Here is a 21,083-nt window from a genome sequence, read left to right on the forward strand (position 1 = left end):
TACTCAACCAAAAGCATTTCTTGACCAAATTGCTAGAACAACCTAAGACAACCAAGCAATGACTGGAAAAACTATATTAGAAGGACTGGTGATGGGCAGCCCTGGTGGCTCAGCGGTTTAGTGCCACCTTCAGCCCAAGGTGTGATCCTGGAGACCCGGGATCGAGTCCTACGTCGGGCTCCCTGCGTGGAGCCTGCTTCTCCCTCTGCCTGTGTTTCTGCCTCTCTCTCTCTCTTTCTGTATCTCTCATGAATAAATAAATAAAATTAAAAAAAAATAGAAGGACTGGTGATAAGTCATGAATTTATTTTTTCTTATAGGAATTTAATTCAAATTGGCATTTCGCACGAAGCAACAAACATTTCAGTGATTCAGTTTTTTTTTAATTGCAAAGCTAAATATATTATATTGCTGTAGTGATAGCAATAATGATAATGATGGCCCCCATGCATAAGTAGCTAGCATGTGCCAGGAACTGAGATGACTGCTGGTATTAAGTGGGCTCAGGCAGGGAAGCAGTGGTTCAGTGTTTTATAATTACAAAATCCTAAAGTTAAACAGTAGTGGGACCCCACATTTCATGTTAAAAAATAGATAGAGTATTAAAAAACAAAATAAAATAGTATTGTACTTGAAACATAAAACCAGCATTTCAATTTAGTTACAAAATTAAACCAAAAGCCTTTAAAATACATACTGATGATCACTTTGTAGGTAGAATCATTATGTGGGGAAAATACCCAGTTCACTAACAGTGCAAAATAATAGTATTTTCAAAATTGAGATTAAATTTGGGTAAACACATCCATCCACCATATGTGTAGTTACCATCTATCACTACAAAAGATTATTATAATATGGACTCTGTTCCTTATGTTGTACTTTTCATTTCTTTTGTTTGTTTAATTTTTTTTATTGGAGTTCAATTTGCCAACATATAGCATAACACCCAGTGCTCATCCTGCCAAGTGCCCCCGTACTTTTCATTTCTATAATTAACTTTATAACTGGAATGTTGTACCTCTTAATCCCCTTCACCCATTTTTTTTTAAATGTTTATTTATTTATGATAGTCACACAGAGAGAGAGAGAGAGGCAGAGACACAGGTAGAGGGAGAAGCAGGCTCCATGCACCGGGAGCCCGACGTGGGATTCGATCCGGGGTCTCCAGGATTGCGCCCTGGGCCAAAGGCAGGCGCCAAACCGCTGCGCCACCCAGGGATCCCCCCTTCACCCATTTTTGCCTCTCCCTCGCCCCTTTCCCTCTGTCAACCGCTAGTTCGTTCTCTGTATTTGAGTCTGTTTCTATTTTGTTCTTATTTGTTTTGTTTTTTAGATTCCACATGCAAGTGAAATCATGTGATATTTGTCTTTCTCTAAGTTATTTCACTCATAATGCTCTCTAGGTCCACCTCTGTTATCACAGATGGCAAGATTTCATTCTTTTTTATGACTGAATAATATTCTGAGCGTGCACTTGTGTGTGTGTGTATACTACATGTTCTTTATCCATTTATCTATTGATGGACTCTTGGGTTGCTTCCATATCTTGGCTATTGTAATGAGGCTGAAGTAAACATAGGGGTGCATATATCTTTTTGAATTAATGCTTTTGTCTTCCTTGGGTAAATACTCAGAAGTGGAGTTACTAGGTCATATGGTATTTATTTTTAATTTTTTGAGCACCTTCCATACTGTTTTCCATAGTGACCAATTTACATTCCCACCAGTGGTGCACAAGGGTTCCCTTTTCTCCACATCCTCACCAACACTTGTTATTTCTTGTCTTTTTGATGCTAGCCTTTCTGACTGAAGGGATATCTCATTGTGGTTTTGATTTGCATTTTCCTGATGATTAGTGATATTGGGCATCTTTTCATGTTTTTGTTAGCCATCTGTATGTCTTCTTTGGAAAAATGTTTATCTCATGAATGTCCTTTAGACTCCAAATCTAAAAATCTACCACCATTTTTAGACCGTGAGTAGAAAGAAGTACAATAAGGAGATCATAACATGTGATCTTTTTCTAGATGTGTTTAGGTGTGCTAATGAATAATATTTCCAGTCTAATTCTAGACTCATGCAACCCACCAGTGCACATCAGAACTTGCTGACTTGATTGTGACACTGGTTTTACTGGACAGCATGTGAGTTGCAAAAGGAGCTGCAGTGCTAGATAGTGATGGTCTAACATTCCCACAGGCTGACATTGTACTGCACTGGAGCATTCTGTATTGCCCAAGTTGTGTAATAAAAACATTGTGATTCTCACTCTCCCCAGCTCCCTTTGTTTTTTTTTTTTTTTTTTTTTTTTTTTTTTTTAATTTTTTAAATTGGAGTTCAACTTGCCAACATATAGCATACCACCCAGTGCTCATCCCGCCAAGTGCCCCCCTCAGTGCCCATCACCCAGTCACCCCAACCCCCCGCCCACCTCCCCTTCAACTACCCCTTGTTCGTTTCCCAGAGTTAAGTGTCTCTCATGTTTTGTCACCCTCACTGATATTTTCACTCATTTTCTCTCCTTTCCCTTTATTCCCTTTCACTAATTTTTATATTCCCCAAATGAATGAGACCATATAATGTTTGTCCTTTTCCGATTGACTTACTTCACTCAGCATAATACCCTCCAGGTCCATCCACGTTGAAGCAAATGGTGGTTATTTGTCGTTTCTAATGGCTGAGTAATATTCCATTGTACACATAGACCACATCCTCTTTATCCATTCATCTTTTGATGGACACTAAGGCTCCTTCCACAGTTTGGCTATTGTGAACATTGCTGCTATAAACTTCGGGGTGCAGGTGTCCCGGCATTTCATTGCATCTGTATCTTTGGGGTAAATCCCCAGCAGTGCAATTGCTGGGTCATAGGGCAGATCTGTTTTTAACTCTTTGAGGAAGAACCTCCACACAGTTTTCCAGAGTGGTTGTACCAGTTCACATTCCCACCAACAGTGCAAGAGGGTTCCCCTTTCTTCACATCCTCTCCAACATTTGTTGTTTCCTGTCTTGTTAATTTTCCCCATTCTCACTGGTGTGAGGTGGTATCTCATTGTGGTTTGGATTTGTATTTCCCTGATGGCCAGTGATGCGGAGCATTTTCTCATGTGCTTGTTGGCCATGTCTATGTCTTCCTCTGTGAGATTTCTGTTCATGTCTTTTGCCCATTTCATGATTGTTTGTTTCTTTGCTGTTGAGTTTAATGAGTTCTTTATAGATCTTGTATACTAGCCCTTTATCTGATAGGTCATTTGCAAATATCTTCTCCCATTCTATAGGTTGTCTTTTAGTTTTGTTGACTGTTTCTTTTGCTGTGCAGAAGGTTTTTATCTTGATGAAGTCCCAATAATTCATTTTTGCTTCTGTTTCTCTTGCCTTCATGGATGTATCTTGCAAGAAGTTGCGTGGCCAAGTTCAAAAAGGGTGTTGCCTGTGTTCTTCTCTAGGATTTTGATGGAATCTTGTCTCACATTTAGATCTTTCATCCATTTTGAGTTTATCTTTGTGTATGGTGTAGAGAATGGTCTAGTTTCATTCTTCTGCATGTGGATGTCCAATTTTCCCAGCACTATTTATTGAAGAGACTTTTTTCCAGTGGATAATCTTTCCTGCTTTGTTGAATATTAGTTGACCATAAAGTTGAGGGTCCGCTTCTGGATTCTCTATTCTGTTCCATTGATCTATGTGTCTCTTTTTGTGCCAGTACCACACTGTCTTAATGACCACAGCTTTGTAGTACAACCTGAAATCTGGCATTGTGATGCCCCCAGCTATGGTTTTCTTTCCCCAGCTCCCTTTGTGGGGGAATAATTCGAAAGAAGGGAATCTAAATTTTAAGTTCCCTCCTTATAAACATTTTCAACTATGAATGATTTCTTCTTTCCAGTGTGGTCTTAAAGACACTGAAAGGGGTTACTGTGTTTTCTTTCTCATGACCACTTGCCTCTTTCCATTGAACTCTGGACCTTCAGGTCTTTTATTTTTATTTTTATTATTTTTTTATTTTTTAACACTATAAAATTTTATCTTTTACTTTTATTTATTTTTTAAAAGATTTTATTTATTTATTCATGAGAGACACACAGAGAGAGAGAGAGGCAGAGACACAGACAGAGGGAGAAGTAGGCTCCATGCAGGGAGCCCGATGTGGGACTCGATCCTGGGACTCCAAGATCATGCCCTGGGCTGAAGGCAGGCGCTAAACCAATGAGCCACCCAGGGATTCCCCCTTCAGGTCTTTTAATAACAATAAACCATATGCTCAATACAGTATATTATAGGAAAAAAATGCTAATAGATGATTTTTGTAACCACTATTTACAAACTGACCAGATGACCACGGACCAAAGGATCATTTTTCTAACCAGGAAAGTTCTGAATCCAGCTTCTCCACTGGCCCATGCCTGGACACAATTTATCCTCTTCCCATGAACTTGCAGAAGAACTTACTTGTTTGATCACTCCTAGTGCTGACTGGGTCAGGAAGATGCTGCTGCCTGGTAGAGGCATCTGTGGCCCATGTGCTCATATGGCCTGGTGGGGCACGCAGAGGTCTCTAGTCCTGTGTGATTGCCAGAACAGTGCTGTTTGTACACAGTGCTGGGTGGACAGAACCTGCTGTTGAGGTAAACCATTTTTAGTATCCTGCTAGTCACTGAGATTTTTCTGGCATATTGTAATGGTTAAATGTAGGACTCAAAATGAAGATATTAGCATTATTGCAAATATATATGCTCCAAATAATATTACATCAACAATCACAAAGTGGAAGTGCAGGCTTTAACAAGGAAGAGTAGTCAGAAAATAACTAATGGTAAAGGGTTTTAATTCATGTGTCTCAGCCCACAACAGATCAAGTAGAAAAAAGATAAGACTATGGAAGACTTCAGTAACATGTTGTATGGTAAATCGGATTGATGCACATCAAACTCTGAATATTGAAAGCAGAGCAAAGACATCTTTTTAAGTATTCATATGAAATTCTTAAGAATTAGACTACCAAAAAAAACCTCAGTAAATCTCAAATGGTAGAAGTCATATAGTCTTTCTCTGATCACACATGCAGTAAAAATAGAAATTAGAAACAGAAAACATTGTCATCTGAATACTTAGAAAATTTCAAACAACTTTTTGAATCAAAGGTGATATTTAAGCTAAAACTGCAGAGTATCCAGACAATAATAATAATGAAAGTACAGTATATTTATGGGTTATAGCTAAAACAGCATTCAGTGAAAAGTTCATGGAATTACATAGAATATTTGGAATCATAGAATTACATTAGTAGATAGGAAAAGCTAAAAGTAAGTAAAATACACATTGAACTCAAGAAATTAGAAAAAAGAACAAATAAACTGAAAGAAAACAGAAGATACGAATAGGAATAATTTAGAAAACATAATGGTGGAACTAATAAACTCTAGAAGTTGGTTGTTTGGGCAAAAAGCAGCTGTCAGGTAGGCCCATTAGCTAACCTATCTCAAAGGTCAGGGATCGAACAAACGAAAGTATCCAGATGCAGAATAATTAATAGGATTATAAGGGGGTTCTTGGCCCGGCTAAGTACAAAAGAAATTAAAAACTTAGATGGCATATATTAATTTTAGAAAATGTAATTTAGTAAAAGTGATTACAGAGAGGAGAGAGACTCTAAATAGAGAAGAAATACATAAAGTTCTCAGAGATGTGGTCCCACAAAAACACCAGGCTCAGCTTGATTAGAGATTATCATCAAACCTTTAAAGAAAGTATAAATCCATTACTATTTAAATTATTACAGTACACAGAGGAAAAAAGGAGCTGCTTATTTTTATACAACAAGTATTTTGACACTGATACCTGATAGCAGTTAAACAGAAGAAACTATTGATGCTAATATTCTCCACAAATATTGATGCAAACAAAATTTAAATAGATCAGGAAACAATCTAGCAGCATATCAGAAGAGTAGTATATACAATGAACAAAAGGAACTTAAGAAATATACAGATTGTTTGATTTGGGGAAATCCATTAATGTAACTTAATATACTAAATGTATATGAAATCTATTAAAATATATGAAATACATCCTATAGTCCAAGAGACTATGAAATTCAACATCTATTCCTTTTAAAAGACCCTTCTTAAATTAAGGAAAAACTAGATACAGGCATACCTTGTTGTATTGTGCTTCACTTTATTGTGCTTTGCAGACATTGTGTTTTTCACAGATTGAAATTTGTGGCAACCTTGCACTGAGCAAGTCTATTAGCACAGTTTTTCCAACACCGTTTGTTCACTTTGTGTCTGTCACATTTTGGTGGTTCTTCTCGCAATATTTCAACCCTTTTTATTATTGTATTTATTATGGTGATCTGTGATCAGTGATCTTTGATGCGACTATTGGAATTGTTGTGAAAGGTTACAAACCACACCCATATAAGATGGCAAACTTAATCGATAAATGTTTTTTGTCTTCTGACTGCTGTACCGACCAACCATTCCCCTTTCTCTCTCCCTCTCCTTAGGCTCCCTGTTCCCTGAGACAAAACAGTATTGAAGTTAGGCCAATTAGTAGCCCTACACTGGCCTCTGAGTGTTCAAGGGAAAGCAGAGTCACATGTCTTCCACTAAATCAAAAGCTAGAAGTGATTAAGCTTAGTGAGGAAGCCATGTCAAAAGCTGAGACAGGCAATAGCTAGGCTTCATGCCCCAAACAGTTAGCCAAGCTGTGAATGCAAAGGAAAAGTTCTTGAAAGAAATAAAAAGTGCTACTCCAATGATGACCTGAATCATAAAGCAGAACATCCTTACTGCTGATATGGAGAAACTTCTAGTGGTCTGGATATAAGATCACCCTAGCCACAACATTTCCTTAAGCCAAAGCCTAGTTCAGAGCAAGGCCCTAATTCCACTCAATTTTGTGAAGGCTGAGAGGTAAGGGACGTGCGGAAGAATAGTCTGAAGCTAGCAGGGGTTGGTTCATAAGCTTTCTAAGGAAAGAAGCGGTCTCTGTAACATAGAAGTACAAGGTGAAGCAGCAAGTTATCCAAAAGATCCAGATCCAGCTACGATAATTAATGAGGGTGGCTACACCTGAGAGATTTTTAGTGTAGACAAAGTAGCCTTCTATTGAAAGAAGATTGCCATCTGTACTTTTCATAGCTAGAGAGGAGAAGTCAATGTCTGGCTTCAAAGCTTCAAAGGATAGGTTGTTGAAACCTACTGCTTAGAAAAAAAGATTACTTTCAAAATAGTATTGCTCATTGACAATGTATCTGGTCATCCAAGACTCTGATGGAGATGTACAAGATTAACATTGTTTTCATGCAGGCTAACGCAGCATTCATTATGAAGCCCATGGATCAAGGAATGATTTCAACTTTCAAGTTTTATTATTGAAGAAATATATTTGTAAGGCTATAGCTGCCACAGATAGTGATTCCTCTGATGGATTTGGGCAGGGTAAATCGAACCTTCTAGAAAGGATTCCTCATTCTAGATGCTGCTAAGAACATTTGTGACCCCTGCGAAGAGGTCAAAATACCAACATTAATTAACAAGAGTTTGGAAGAAGTAGATTCCAGCCTTCAGGGATGACTGTGAGGGGTTCATGTTTTCAGTGGAAGAAATAACTGCAGATGTGGAAATAGCAAGAGAACTAGAGAAGTCAAGCCTGTAGATGGGACTGAATTGCTGCAATATCAGGATAGAATTTATGAGGAGTTTTCTTCTTTTTTTTAAGATGCTTTAATTTATTTGAGAGAGAGAGAGAGCATGAGCAGGGGGAGGGGCAGAGAGAGAAAGGGAGAAGTAGGCTCCTCATTGAGCAAGGAGCTTGATGTGAGGCTCGATCCCAGGACCCCAAGCTCATCACCTGAGCTAAAACAAGAGTTGGACACTTAACCTGATTAAGCCATCCAGGCACCCTGAGAAGTTGCTTCTTGTGGATGAGTAAAGAAAGTGATTTCTTGAGATGGCATCTGCTCCTGGTGACAGTGCTGTGAGGATTATTGAAATGACAACAAAGGATTTAGAATATACAGTTTTTAAAGATTTATTTATTTTTAGAGAGAGTGCTTGCATGCTCCTAAGTGGGGGGAGGAGCAGAGGGAGAGGGAGATAGAGAACCTCAAGCAGACTCTTTGCTGAGTGGGGAGCCCAATGCAAGGCTTAATCCCATGATCCTGACCTGAGCCAAACCCAGGAGTTGGACACTTAACCCGACCGAGCCATCCAGGTGCTCCCAAAGGATTTAGAAGATTACATAAACTTAGTTGATAAGACAGCAGCAGGGTGTGAGAGGATTGACTCCAATGTTGAAAGAAAAGTTCTCTGGACAAAATGCTATCAAATATCAAATAGATTGCATGCTACAGAGAAATCGTTTGTAACCACTCTGATCAGTCAGCAGCCATCTACATTGAGGCAAGACTCTCTACCAGCAAAGAATTATGACTTGCTGAAAGCTCAGGTGATGGTTAACACTTTTTTTTAAGCAATAGAGTATTTTTAAATTAAGGTATATACATTGTTTTTTTTTTAAGATATAATACTATTACATAAAAGACTACAGTACAGTATAAATATAACTTTTATATGCTCTGGGAAACCAAAGAATTCGGTTGACTGGCTTTATTGGGATATTTACTTTATTGTGGTGTTCTGGAACCAAACCCACCATATCTTTGAGGTATGCCCATAATCCCTTACATCATAAAATGAATCTTGGTCAGCAGTGTATGGTAGCAGCAGTGCACCGTGGAGGTGAGGTGCAGGAAGAGGGGAGTGGAGCCACTGCAGGCCAAATTAAAAACCAAACCAAACCACAGCATTTATCTCAATTCCACAAATCCGCATCTGGCTTAAAGAAGACCCTGTAGTAGCATCCCTGTCAAAGTCAGAAATCAGACAAGGATGATCACTCTCATTATTCAGCCATGTTCAGAGATGCCAGCCAACAGATTTAGAAACAGAAAGAAAGGTAAGAAAACAGAAGTAACAAAGTGGAAAGGAGGGTTTAATTACTTGCTGCTCATATTGTTAGATAACTGGTGATCCAAGAGAATCAACAAACAACTATTTACAAGCATTAAGATAATCCTGGAGAGTAGCTTGTATGGTATGAATATACAGAAAGACAATAGTATTCATATATAAAAATAAGGATATATTTGTTAAAAGATAATAATAAAAAGACCCTATTTATAATACCAACAAAAGAAAAAATCAACAGGGAAAATGTAAAGTATATAAAGGAATATTTCATTTAGTCTGAATTAATAATTTTATTGATAAGAAGTTGTCTATAACATTCCCTTACTTTTTTTTTTTTAGAATACATTTATTTATTTGAGAGAGAATGAGAGAGAGCACAGGCAGGGTGAAGGGCAGGGGGAGAGGAGCAAGCAGACTCCCTGCTGAGCAGGGAGCCCCATGTGGGACTTGGTCCCAGGACCCTGAGATCATGACCTGAGCTGAAGGCTGATGCTTAACTGACTGAGCCACCCAGGTGCCCCCCCTTAACCCATTTAAAAAAAAAACAGCTTTATTGTTTTGTTTTTGTTTTTTAAAAATAGCTTTATTGTGATGAAATTCATATACCATAAAATCTACCCAGTGGCTTTTATTCTATTCAGAATTGTGTAACCATCACTATAATCTAATAGTAGAACATTTTCATCTCTCCCAAAAGGAGCCCTGTATCTATTAGCAGTCAATGTCTGTTCACCTCTCCCCTTGTGAAAAACATTAATTGAACGTGGCCATACGGGTTTCTCGACGCTCAGTTTTATTCCATTCACTATATGTCTATCCTTATGCCAGTGCTATAGTGTCTTGATTATTTTAGTTCTGTATAAGTTTGATATAGAGAAGTATACATCCTATAACTTTATGGTTTTTTAAGGTTATTTTGTTTATTCTGAATCCATTTCATTTCTATATGAATGTTAGGCTCAGCATGTCAATTTCTGCAAAGAAGCTAGTTGGGATTTTGATAGGGATCTACTAATCTGTAGGTCAATTTGGGAAGTATTGCCATTTTAATAACATCAGTGAACATGAATATCTTTCCATTTATTTAGATCTTTAATTTCTTTCCATATTCTGTAGTTTCCAGTGTGGAAGACTTACACTTTTGTGAAATTTATTATCATTTTGATGATACTGTAAATGGAAATGTGTTCTTAATTTCATTTTTGGATTTTTACTGCTAGTGTATAGAAATGCAAGTTTTGTATATTGTATGTTATAGTCTTGAGAACTCATTTATTCTAATAGTTTTTTAGTGGATTTCTTAGGATTTCCTGTATAAAAGATCATGTCATCTTGCAAACAGAAACAGCAATACTTCTTCCATTCTAATCTGAATGCCTTTTATTTTTTCTTCCATGATTGCCCTGGCTAGACCTTTCTAATGTTGAGTGATGAGAGTGGACATCCTTGATTTGTTCCTGATCTTAGGGGTAGAGCTCTTTTTTTTTTTCATAAAAATTTATTTATTCATTCAAAGAGAGCAAAGGGAGAGGCAGAGACACAGGCAGAGGGAGAAGCAGGCTCCATGCAGGAAGCCCGATGTGGGACTCCATCCTGAGTTCCAGGATCACACCCCGGGCTGCAGGCGGCGCCAAACCGCTGCGCCACCCGGGGCTGCCCAGGGGTCGAGCTTTTAAGTGTGTAGTGAGTTAAATGTGATGTGAGCCCTGGGGCTTTTGTGGATTCCCTTTATCTGGGTAGAGAAGTTATCTTCTGTGTCCAGTTTTTTATGTTTATTTTATTTATTTCATTTCATTTCATTTCATAAAGGGGTATTGAATTTTGTCAAATGTTTTTTCTGTGTGTGTTCAGATGATCATGTGGTTTTTATCCTTCAGTATTATACTAATATCATATATTACATTAATAGATTTTCAAATTAAAACTAACCTTATATTCCTAGGATAAATTGTAGTTGATCATAGTTTATAATCATTTTTATATTTTGCGGGATTTGGTTTGCTAATATATTGTTCTGAAACTTAATTGGTTGAGACAGTTTATTGAGACAACCAATATTGGTTATCTGAGACTTAATTTCCAACACAGGGAAGAAAGAGCCCCCCCCCACCTGCTCACACCAACAATTCAACTCAATTCTGACACTGTCTACACAGAGATAGCACCAGATTTCACAGGTTGAAGACTCAGTCCTGTAAGACTGCCCTTGCTCCCTAACTTCAGACACCAGTCACAAGCCCAGCCTGTGCTTCCAACAACTCCCTCCTTGACTCCCTCCTTGGACTTTAGATGCTAGTCATAAGTCCAGATTGTTAACTTTCTGACCAACTGGCTATTATAAATCAGAGGTTCCCATGATCCTCTCCTTCCTTGGGTTTAATTAATTTGCTATAATGGCTCACAAAACTCAGAGAAACATTTTAGTCATTAGATTACCAGTTTATTATAAAAGGATAAAACTCAGGAACAAGCCAGATGGGAGAGATGCATACAGCAAGGTAGTTGGGAAGCTTCTGTGCACTCTCTCATGTTGCATTCTCCCCAAATCCCCACGTGTTCACCAGCCCAGAAGCTCTCTGAAGGCTTTGTTACATAGGCAGGGTTGATGAAATCATTGGCTGTTGGTCATTCAAGCTCCAGCCCCACTCCTCTCCCAGGAGGTGGAGGGAGTTAGGACAGAAAGTTCCAGCCCATTAATCACAGGTTGGTTCTTCTGGTAACCAGCCCCCATTTTTAGGTGCCTTCCAAAAGTCATCTAACATAGCAGAAGACACCCTTATCACTCTCATCTCTTAGGGAATTCTAAGGGTTTGGGGAGTTATGAGGAACTGTGGACAAGAGCAAATATATATTTCTTATAAATTATAATATCATAGTCATTGAGGAATTTTGCATGTACATTCACAGGGGTTATTGTTCTGTAGTTTTCTTTGTGATGTTTTTGTCTAATTTTGATTAACACCTCACAGCATGAGTTGTAAGTGTCCCATCCTAATTTTTCTAAGTGTTATGTAGCATTTGTATTGCTTTTTCTTTAAATGTTTGGCAGAATTCACCAATGAAGCCATCTAGTCTTGGGCTTTTCTTTGTGGAAAGTTTTCAGATTACTAATTCAATTTTTTTACTTGCTTATAAGCTATTCAGATTGTTTATTTCTTCTTTTTTTTAATAAATTAATTTTTATTGGTGTTCAATTTACCAACATTCAGTGTTTATTTCTTCTTGAATCAGTTTACATAGTTTGTGTCATTTTAGAAATTTGTCCATTTCATCTAAGTTATTAAATTTGTTGGTATACAGTTGTTTATAATAGTCTAATTTAAAAATTTGTATAAGGTTGGTAGTGGTGTCCCTTCTTTCGTTCTTGGTTTTAGTAATTTGTTTTTTCTTGTTCAGTCTAGCTCAGGGTTTGTCAATTTTGTTGATCCTTATTTTCCTGCTGTCTTAGTCAGTTTAGACTATTATAACAAAATATCACAGCCTAGATGGTTTATAGACAACAGAATTTTATTTCTCACAGTTCTGGAGCTGGAAGTATAAGATCAGGGTGCCAGCGTGGTCCGGTTCTGATGAGGGCCCTCTTCTGGGTTGTTGAGTGCTAACTTCTTGTGTCCTCACAAGACAGGAAGAGGGTGAGGGCGCTCTTGGGGATCCCTTTTATGAAGGCATTAATCCAATGCAGGAGGGCTCCACCCTTGTGACCTAATTATTTGGAAATAATTAGGTCCATGGAAATAATTAGGTCCATCTCCAAATAGTCTCACTGGGGGTAGAATTTCACCTTACTTTGGGGAGACAAATATTCAGTCCATAACACTTATTAATATTAGTAGGATCTATAATAATATCCCTACCTTCTTTCCTGATATTGGAAATGCATATTTTCATGTATGTGTGTATATATATTTATGTATATTTAACAGTGCATAACATACATGTTATACAGTATATATACATACACATGCACACATACATGTATACACACATAGCAGATGGTGTGTGATAGGAAATCTCTGAAGGATTTATACCAGGAGTTTGGTAACATTGGTTGCCTCAGGAGAGGGAAATTGAGTGGCAGGGGCCCAACTTAATGGGAGGGAGACTTTTTCACTGATATTTTTCTCTACATTTTGATTTCTGTACCATGTGACTCTAATTACCTATTCTAAAGAATAAATTTAAATAATTTGAAAAGGTGCTGAGGCAAGGAAGAAATGTGCACTCAAGGTCTCTATCTGCCTTCCTCAAGTTCTTGGCTTTGATCCATTATTTTCCTCATCCCATTACCTCTTCTCTTCCCTTTCCCCCTTTTGGAGCAATCCAGTCAAGGATTTGAGAAGGATTTCAGGGTGTAAGGTTCTGACCCTGCTTCACTGTCTGTGAATAATAAAACCTTTTCTCCCTGGTCTTCTACAGAGCGACCTGCTGGCTGGGCTGAGTCTGTCCTTGAGGAAGATACATTGGAGCCTGAGCCTGTCTTCCCCAGGTGATCTTCCTTCCAGTTCCCTGCAGCTTGCTTTCCAGCCCCCATCTGGGTATATGGGAGAGGTTCTCATTGGCTCTCCTGAGGCTGATTTGGGGGGCACTTTTTGCTGAGCTCTCTCTTCTCCTAATACATGTTAAGCTTTTGGAAGGCTGGTGTGCAGAGGCCAGAAGTGACCTACCCAGGTACTTGCAGATGAAAAGCTCGTGCACTTTTCCACAGGGCATAAGGCTTCACAGAAGAACTTGCTGACCCCTGGAAAGGATACATTATGTATACTTCATGTAATAAGAGGAGAGTGGGTGGCGGTGGGGTGAGGAGAGTCAGGAGTCTGAGTATAAATGTATCTGTTTCTAGGCTAATTTTAGCTAAGACTATCTGCCTTTTATTAGCATGGGAAGGAATTTGCTGAGATGGAGTTATTTGGGATCATTCCTTAAAAAATTTTATAAAATCCATACAAGAAATGCCTTTGAGAAAAGTTCAATAATGTTTGTTGACTGACCTCTTTTCCTTCATCCCTACAGGACTGTAGGTACCATCCAGCATTGCCTTCACCTGACCTCAGTATATACTCATTTCCTGCCCCAGCATGGCCGCCCAGAGGTCACCACAATGCCCTTGGGTCTTGGAACAACGGTGGATTACATCTTCTTCTCAGCTGAGTCCTGCGAAAATGGGAACAGAACTGGTAAGCCTGGTGGATCCTGGGTTCGTAGAAGCCACCCTCAGAAGTCCCTGGGAATAGCTGATGGTACGTCAGGCATTTGGTCACATGGCATGGGCTGCTGCGACCTGACTCACAAAAGAGCAAATTTCATACCCACCTGGCACTGGACATCCTCATCATAATTCCCTTAGGCCACTTGCCTGCCTTCTCTTTTTATCTTTGCAGCATTAGAGAGAGGTGGGCAGAAGCAGCCCTACCTCTATTTAAGAGATAAAAATAGAGCATCAGGAGGTAAGTGGATTTTGAATGTGGCAGCCATTTAGTGAGGGACTTGGTTAGATCAGAGACCCTATTGTTTCTTCACCCTCCACTGGCAGTCACAGTATGGCAGTCTACCAGCCCCATGCCTGTTTTAGTTAAAGCATGTCTTTTAAAATGTTTGAACTGATTGTCAGTGTTTAAAAATCAGATTTTAGGGCAGCCCGGGTGGCTCAGTGGTTTAGCACTGCCTTCGGCCCAGGGCGTAATCCTGGAGACCCGGGATCCAGTCCCACGTCAGGCTCCCTGCATGGAGCCTGCTTCTCCCTCTGCCTGTGTCTCTGCCTCTCTCTCTCAATCTCTCCCCCCCACCCATGTCTCTAACGAATAAAAAAAAAAATCTAAAAAAATAAATCAGATTTTATGTAAGAAATCTGGATTTCCAGCTTTTCTTGGAAAGTCTGAAGTTTTCATAGGCATACATTCTCTGGTTGCCACAGTCTCCCTGAATCTACCCTGCTTCATTCATTGGTATTTCACAGAGTATCTGAGAAAATGAGGCCTCAGCCAGAGGCAGCAGGGGGAGGAGAGGGTGGGCAGGGGGTAGCCAAGGGGGTGCGGCCTCCATAAAGCATAGCTCCTACAGGCCCCAGCCACCCTATGCAGTGGCTAGGGCTGCTTTCCCCACTGGCTTCTGCTTTATGTCCTAGATCGCAGGCTGTATCAAGATGGGACTCTCAAGCTTCTGGGCCGTCTCTCCCTCCTCTCTGAAGAGATTCTCTGGGCTGCCAATGGCCTACCCAATCCCTTCTGCTCTTCAGACCACCTCTGCCTGCTGGCCAGCTTTGGGATGGAAGTCACCGCCCCATGATGGGGCTTCCAGGGGAAGAGAGCTTCTCTTCCAGAAGAGCTCACTGGATCAGAGACTGTGGAAATACCCTATGCTTCTGGAAACTGAGATCCAAGGAACTTACGTCCCTTCCCCATTTCCCTTTCCCATGGTTAGATTTTCTCCAGGCCTGTCCACGTTCTCTGCCTGTGGTCCCTGCCCCGCCCCAACCTCTTCCTAATCCTGTGCCACATACTCAGTGGCCCTGGGAGAGGCAGAAGGGGGGGTTCCCCTTTCCTTCCATGTATCCAGCGCTCCCCCTTAATTTTTAATTACCAGGGTTGCGGGAGCTATTGATCTCATTGGTTATTTGCTTTCAGGCCGTTTCTTGATGGTATCTTCTCACCCAATCTTCCTGCCTTCATGACCTCTGGGCCCAGCCTCTTGTCAGGCATACACATGTGAGGTGTGTAGTATGAGTGTGTCCTCTCAGGGTGAGACTGCTCTGTATGGCCATTCCTGTCTCTGCACCGGCCTATCGGCCTCAGGACAGCTCGAGAGCAGGACCTGATGTTGCCAGGCAGCAGCAGGGGCATGGGCCCTTCTCCCCTTTTATCCTCTGTGTCTCATGAGGTGTTCATCATGCCACCCAGGGCATGTTCCTCCTCTGGCCTCTGGAAATGAGCGGGCCTCCTGGCCTGGAGCAGCAGATTCAGGGATGTACTGCCTGCCCCAGCAGCCTCCAAGCCTCCAACCCAGAGCTCGCATAGGCCTGACACACTTTCTCTAGGGCTTGTCCCATTCCCTAGGCCACTGTGAGAGAGGTGAAAGTGCAAACCCCTGTGTGGGGTCAGTGGACTGGAATAGGAGTTTGAGGTTTAAAAGGACGAAAGAGAACCTTCAGGAAACTGTTGTCTTACTGGACTCTGTCCCCTGCAGACCTGGGGCAAGGGTGGGAGTCCTGGTAGAGGTAAAAACAAGCAGGCTGCACAGCTGTTTCAGCTGGGACCCAAGACCTCAGGGACTCTCTCTTTCCTCTGCATACCTCAGAAGCCATTTTCTGTTCCTTTCCTCCCACCATCTTTTATCTCCTGCCTCCCCCATTCCTTGCCACTTCCTTCTAGAAAAGCCTGATACTTAGGCCAAACTCTCTGTGCAGAAGGTGGCCTTGGGTTAAACCTATCCAAGAACCAGAGGTGGCAGTGCTTTAGGATTTGTTCTGGCCAGCGAGGCCTCAGCTGCTCATTGCCAGTGCTTCCCCTCCTAGCACAGGGCTACCCTGGCACATTCAGGGGGCCCTTTGCCCACATATATCACCTGCATGCCTTAATCTTTCATAGCTGGGGTGCAGCCTGGGTGTTCCTGGGCCCACAGCTCCTCACATCGCCTTCAACTCAGAGTAGCTGCTGGTCCTTGCAGATTAGCCTTGCTGTTGCCCGGCTCGGCCTTGGGAATGGGACTGAAAGGAATAGTGGAGAGGCTGGAATTAGGGACAGTTAGCCAGAGGTTCTCTCCCCTTATTTTTGGAAGCCAAAGACCCAGCTTGAATTCTGCTGCTGTGTTCATGGTTATAAGCTTTCTGTGCCTAGGTACTGGGGAATTTATCTGTGCGTGTGTATTTTTGAACACTGTATCCTGGGTACTGGGCATGTGCCTGTCTGAGCCCCAGGCCCACCTGTCCACACCCCACCCATCGTTCACTGTGTTTGTCTCTCCCTGGGCACCTCCTGAGATGGTCTCAAGTCAGTGCCCTGTTGGTTTTCAGGACTATGGCCCATCACTGTTCTCTTCTGCCAGGAAATGCAGTTTAAAACGGCTCAAGGTGGCAGAGGGCAGGAGTTTTATAGATGATCTTTTCCTTGTTTTCTTATTTGTTTATGTTTTAGAAATGAAATGGGGGTTTTAAGTGGTCATTTAAGCTGTCTTTTCCAAATAAAGGTTTACCATTTCCCCCCAACTATTGATCATTTTGTTAGGCTCCTGAAGGGCATGGGGGAGAGAAGGCCTGGAGAGTGAGGTGGGCAAGAGGAAGAGACTAATCCTGGGCTGGGCTCTGAGGTCCTAAAGCTTGACCTGAGAAAGGTATAATCACCCTGTGATAATTGACACATATCCCTGCTGCTCTGAGGCCTGGGAGGAACAGGGCCTGAAGAAGCCTCCTCCCTTGCCTTTTGTTGGGGTCCAGCTCTCTTCTCCTTCCTCACAGGAGCAGAACAGCTCCTTCAGCTGGTATCATTCCTATTCCGTCTGCTGCCCTCATTCCTTCCCCTGGTCCACGTGCATTTCAGGAGGGTCTCTGTCGAACATGGGGCGAGAAGTGTTTTCCTTGTCAGAGCCATCGCAGCTGCGTGAGGCATGATGTGCATGGCGGTTGCCTCTTGGTCAGTGTCTATTTCTGGTCACCTCTTGCATGCTGGAATCAGAGCTGGACTGTGGGCCGTCTGCTGATGGAAAGGTTTCCCTCCCGGGCCTCCTTCCGCTGGTACTTTTGTCTTCCTCCAGCCTCGTCCTGCAGCAGATCCATCAGGCCCACGTGCCCTGGGGAAGCCATGAAACCAGGTGTGGCTTTCTGCCTTACCTGAATAGAATCCCAGACCCTACACTCCTGAATTGGCCTCTGAGAACTGGAATTATTTAGTTACCTGGTGCTTCGGTTGAACCACCTGGCCGAAAGAAAACAGCCAGGGATAAGGAACAACACTTGTAGTGTTGGCCTGGTCATTTGGTGACTGTGGGTAAGTTAATTGTTGTGTTGCGTATCTTGGTGAAATGGGGATTAAAGTAATAACCTTTTCCATTTTTTTTTTTTAACCTTTTCCATTTGTGAGGAATTTTCAGATCTGAAATTGTGTTGTTTGGGCTTTGGCAAGCAAGGGAAGGTAAGATTTCAGAGGATCAGTGGTAGGAGTTGAGGGTGAATAGTTCTCTCCAGCCTGGCTGCATGGTTTGCTCGTTGGCTAGGAATTATTTTACAGTTCTGAGCTGTGAGGTGTACCCCCCACCCCCGCCCCAGAGATCCTTTCCTGGCCTGCAGGGTTTCCTGAGTCATGTAACATTTGCACAGATATTTATTAATGTTTGAACAGTGCTTCTACATCCACTAGCAGTCAACACCGTGAGGTGGCAATGTGGGTTTTCATATATTACCTTTATTTACATCTGAGGAAACACAATTCGCAAAGAGGTAAATTGAGGATCTCCTTTGCTTTGTTCCTTGATACCCCACAGCCCTCAGAGCACAGCCTTTCTCAGAGTAGGAGAGACAGGTTATTTTGTAAGGCAGACACATGGGGGGTGGGCCTGGAAGAAGGGAAAAGACCAACCAGCCTGCTGCTGCTGGGTTCTGTCTTTATAAACTTTTTCTCCCCAGGTCTTGCCCTGGTGTAGCAACTAACCAGAGGGCTATTTTTTTTTTTTTTTAAGATTGTATTTATTTATTCATGAGAGACCCAGAGAGAGAGAGGCAGAGACACAGGCAGAGAAGCAGACTCCATGCAGGGAGACTGACGTGGGACTCGATCCAGGGTCTCCAGGATCATGTCCTGACTGAAGGCGGCTGAGCCACCCGGGCTGCCCCAGAGGGCTGTTATTTTGATTGGTTATGTGAAGCACAGTCTGGCCTCTCTTCTCCCGGGAGTTGGAGGGGCCTTCCTCCTATAGTTTCCGCCTGAGGAGAGAGTGGACCTGCGGTCTGACACTTCCAGTCTCAACCTGGAGTGCCTTCCCCTTGTTTCTGAGCAAATGTGCAAAACAAAACTGTTTCAGGCAAGAACCAGCCAGATGAGAGCCTGGGTCGGTGCAGCTCTCACCCCAGTTAGGAGAATGTGAGCTGAATGTGTTTCCAAGGGGACTCTGCCTTCAGTCCCATCCCTCCTCAGGTCCCCTGCTGCTGAGGCTGCACACAGCTGTGGAGAGAAGACCGGAATCTCTTCACTTAAATTCTGGGAGGTTTTTTGCCTTTCCCACGATCAAGCTCTTTCTTGTTGGGGGTTAGAGGAAGTGCACATCCCCAGAGAGCTGTCCCTCCAGCCGACTTGAGGTGGCCTATCTCCACCACCTGCCAAGCCTCAGCAGCTGGTCCCCTTCCCCCCTTGGCAGACACTGGGTTACCAGGCAGCCCACGTCGGGGCCAATTGGCGTGGTCTTTGATATGACCACCTCTTCTTGTCATCACTGCCTTCCATGGTGGTGGGCAAAAGGTCAGATCCTGGAAGATGGGGGTGACAGGGCTTTCAACCTCTTCATGTTCAGGGCTCTAAAAAGTGCCACCTGCATCCAAAAGTCCCAGCACAAATTAGTCCCGTGCCTAAATGAGGGTGGGACATGCTGAGAGCCTGAAATATGGCAGCAGGAAATGAGGTAACCTCCCACTCCCACCCTCTGTAAGTTGGGTCCTGATCTTCCCAGAACTCCATGATGACATTTATCTCTCAATTCTAAGCATTGTCCCCAATGAGCCTGCTGGGCTCATAATGGACTGTGGTCCCAGCACCGACCCAGCCCTCCCGTGTACCCCAGCAATTCAGGGGCCTGCTGGGAATGAGCCTACGTCACTGAAGTCCACCACAGGCCCTTGACTGGGTGTTTTAGCTGCACTTGAATGTATACATTATAATGTTGCCTTTGGGTAAAGGTGTACAATCCACAGTATTTACAGATTTCGGTTACCTTATTGAAAAGTCTTTTTTGGGTATCATTTAAGTAAGACTTAAATGAGCCTGTTGGTAGCAAAACTGCCTCTCTCTGGACGATATACAGTCTTAAGATGGTCAGGGATTCCAACAGACTGCCTCTTCCCAGTTGCCGTGCTTCACCACCACGCCACTGGAAGTGAGGGGGTCTTGCTGTGCTGAACTACATTTCTAGCCAGGACTTTATGGGGATTGACTGGAATGAGAAGGAGGGAATATCCTACCCCTTCTCCAAGTCCAGCTGAATGAAAGGAGAGCAGAGAGGGTGAAAACAAAGGCTGTGGATCTAAAAGCTGTTTCTGTGCAAGTCCGGTTGCAGCCGTAGGCTCGTCATAAAGTGTGGGAAGGGGCCTGGCGCTAGAGGGAGCAGGGGCGATGGGTGGAACCACATGTGTTCTCTGAAGCTGTGACGAGCCACTGTAGATTCTGTGCTGAGACTGTGGGCACCTGCGCTGAGAAGGGACTTAAGAGCCCCGTTGCTGTGGTTTCCTGAAATAACCTTTCCTCCTAGGGGAAGACTCATCCTCCCTCCTCTGTCCCTGGGGGACTGCTGGGGCCAGCCTGTGCGGCTCAGGCTGTGTGAAGGAGAGGTTTTATTTACAGCCAGCAGGAAAGATCTCCCAGGTTAGGATTGACAAGAGCGGAGTGGCTTAGGCAGGCTGAGGATGACAGGGGACCCCAGAAGTTTCACGATGGCTACAGGGGCCTGTAGGCTTCCTGTTGGCTGGTTTGGGGCTCCCCTTACCTCTGGTCGGGTCTTCCTACAGCCACCAGGGATGACACCGGTGGGTGGGGTGGGCTCTGGCCTCAGTTCCCAGGGGAAAGGAGACAAGGCTTCTATGTGGTTTCTGCCCAGCCGGTGCAACCGGAGCCGGGGAGCCTTTATTCATTTCAGGAAAAAAGCAAGCACAGCAATGAGAGGGGTAAAAGTGAGAGGGGAGGGAGCAATACTGACACGGGAAGAGCAGGAAGGACAGAGTCTGGTCCCACAGGCAGCTTAACACAAAGCTTAAGGGAGGTGTGGCCCCCCTGTCCCCAGGCCCCTGGGCCAAGCACACCCGAGAGAAAGGGGAACTTGGGACTCAGGAGCACCAGGGTGTGGCTGGGGGTCAACACTGATGGGCTTGCAGCTAGCACCAGAGCAGTCCGGCCTGAGGCAGGCCCCCTCCCA

General features: G+C 42.8%; 1 protein-coding gene across 3 annotated transcripts in view; it reads left to right on the top strand.

The window, feature by feature from the left end:
• ANGEL1 (angel homolog 1) overlaps nt 1-18,015 on the top strand; it is a 29,344-nt gene extending 11,329 nt beyond the window's left edge. For all 3 annotated transcript variants that reach the window (XM_055303932.1, XM_055303931.1, XM_055303933.1), the window contains exons 8-10: nt 13,398-13,467; nt 13,992-14,155; nt 15,103-18,015. In XM_055303932.1, coding sequence (XP_055159907.1) covers nt 13,398-13,467; nt 13,992-14,155; nt 15,103-15,263 — 395 coding nt within the window. In that variant the 3' untranslated portion in view covers nt 15,264-18,015. The remainder of the gene's footprint in view (nt 1-13,397; nt 13,468-13,991; nt 14,156-15,102) is intronic.
• The last annotated feature ends 3,068 nt before the right edge of the window (nt 18,016-21,083 follow it).

This window comes from Nyctereutes procyonoides, unplaced genomic scaffold, assembly GCF_905146905.1.
Source record: "Nyctereutes procyonoides isolate TBG_1078 unplaced genomic scaffold, NYPRO_anot_genome, whole genome shotgun sequence".
Lineage (NCBI taxonomy): Eukaryota > Metazoa > Chordata > Mammalia > Carnivora > Canidae > Nyctereutes > Nyctereutes procyonoides.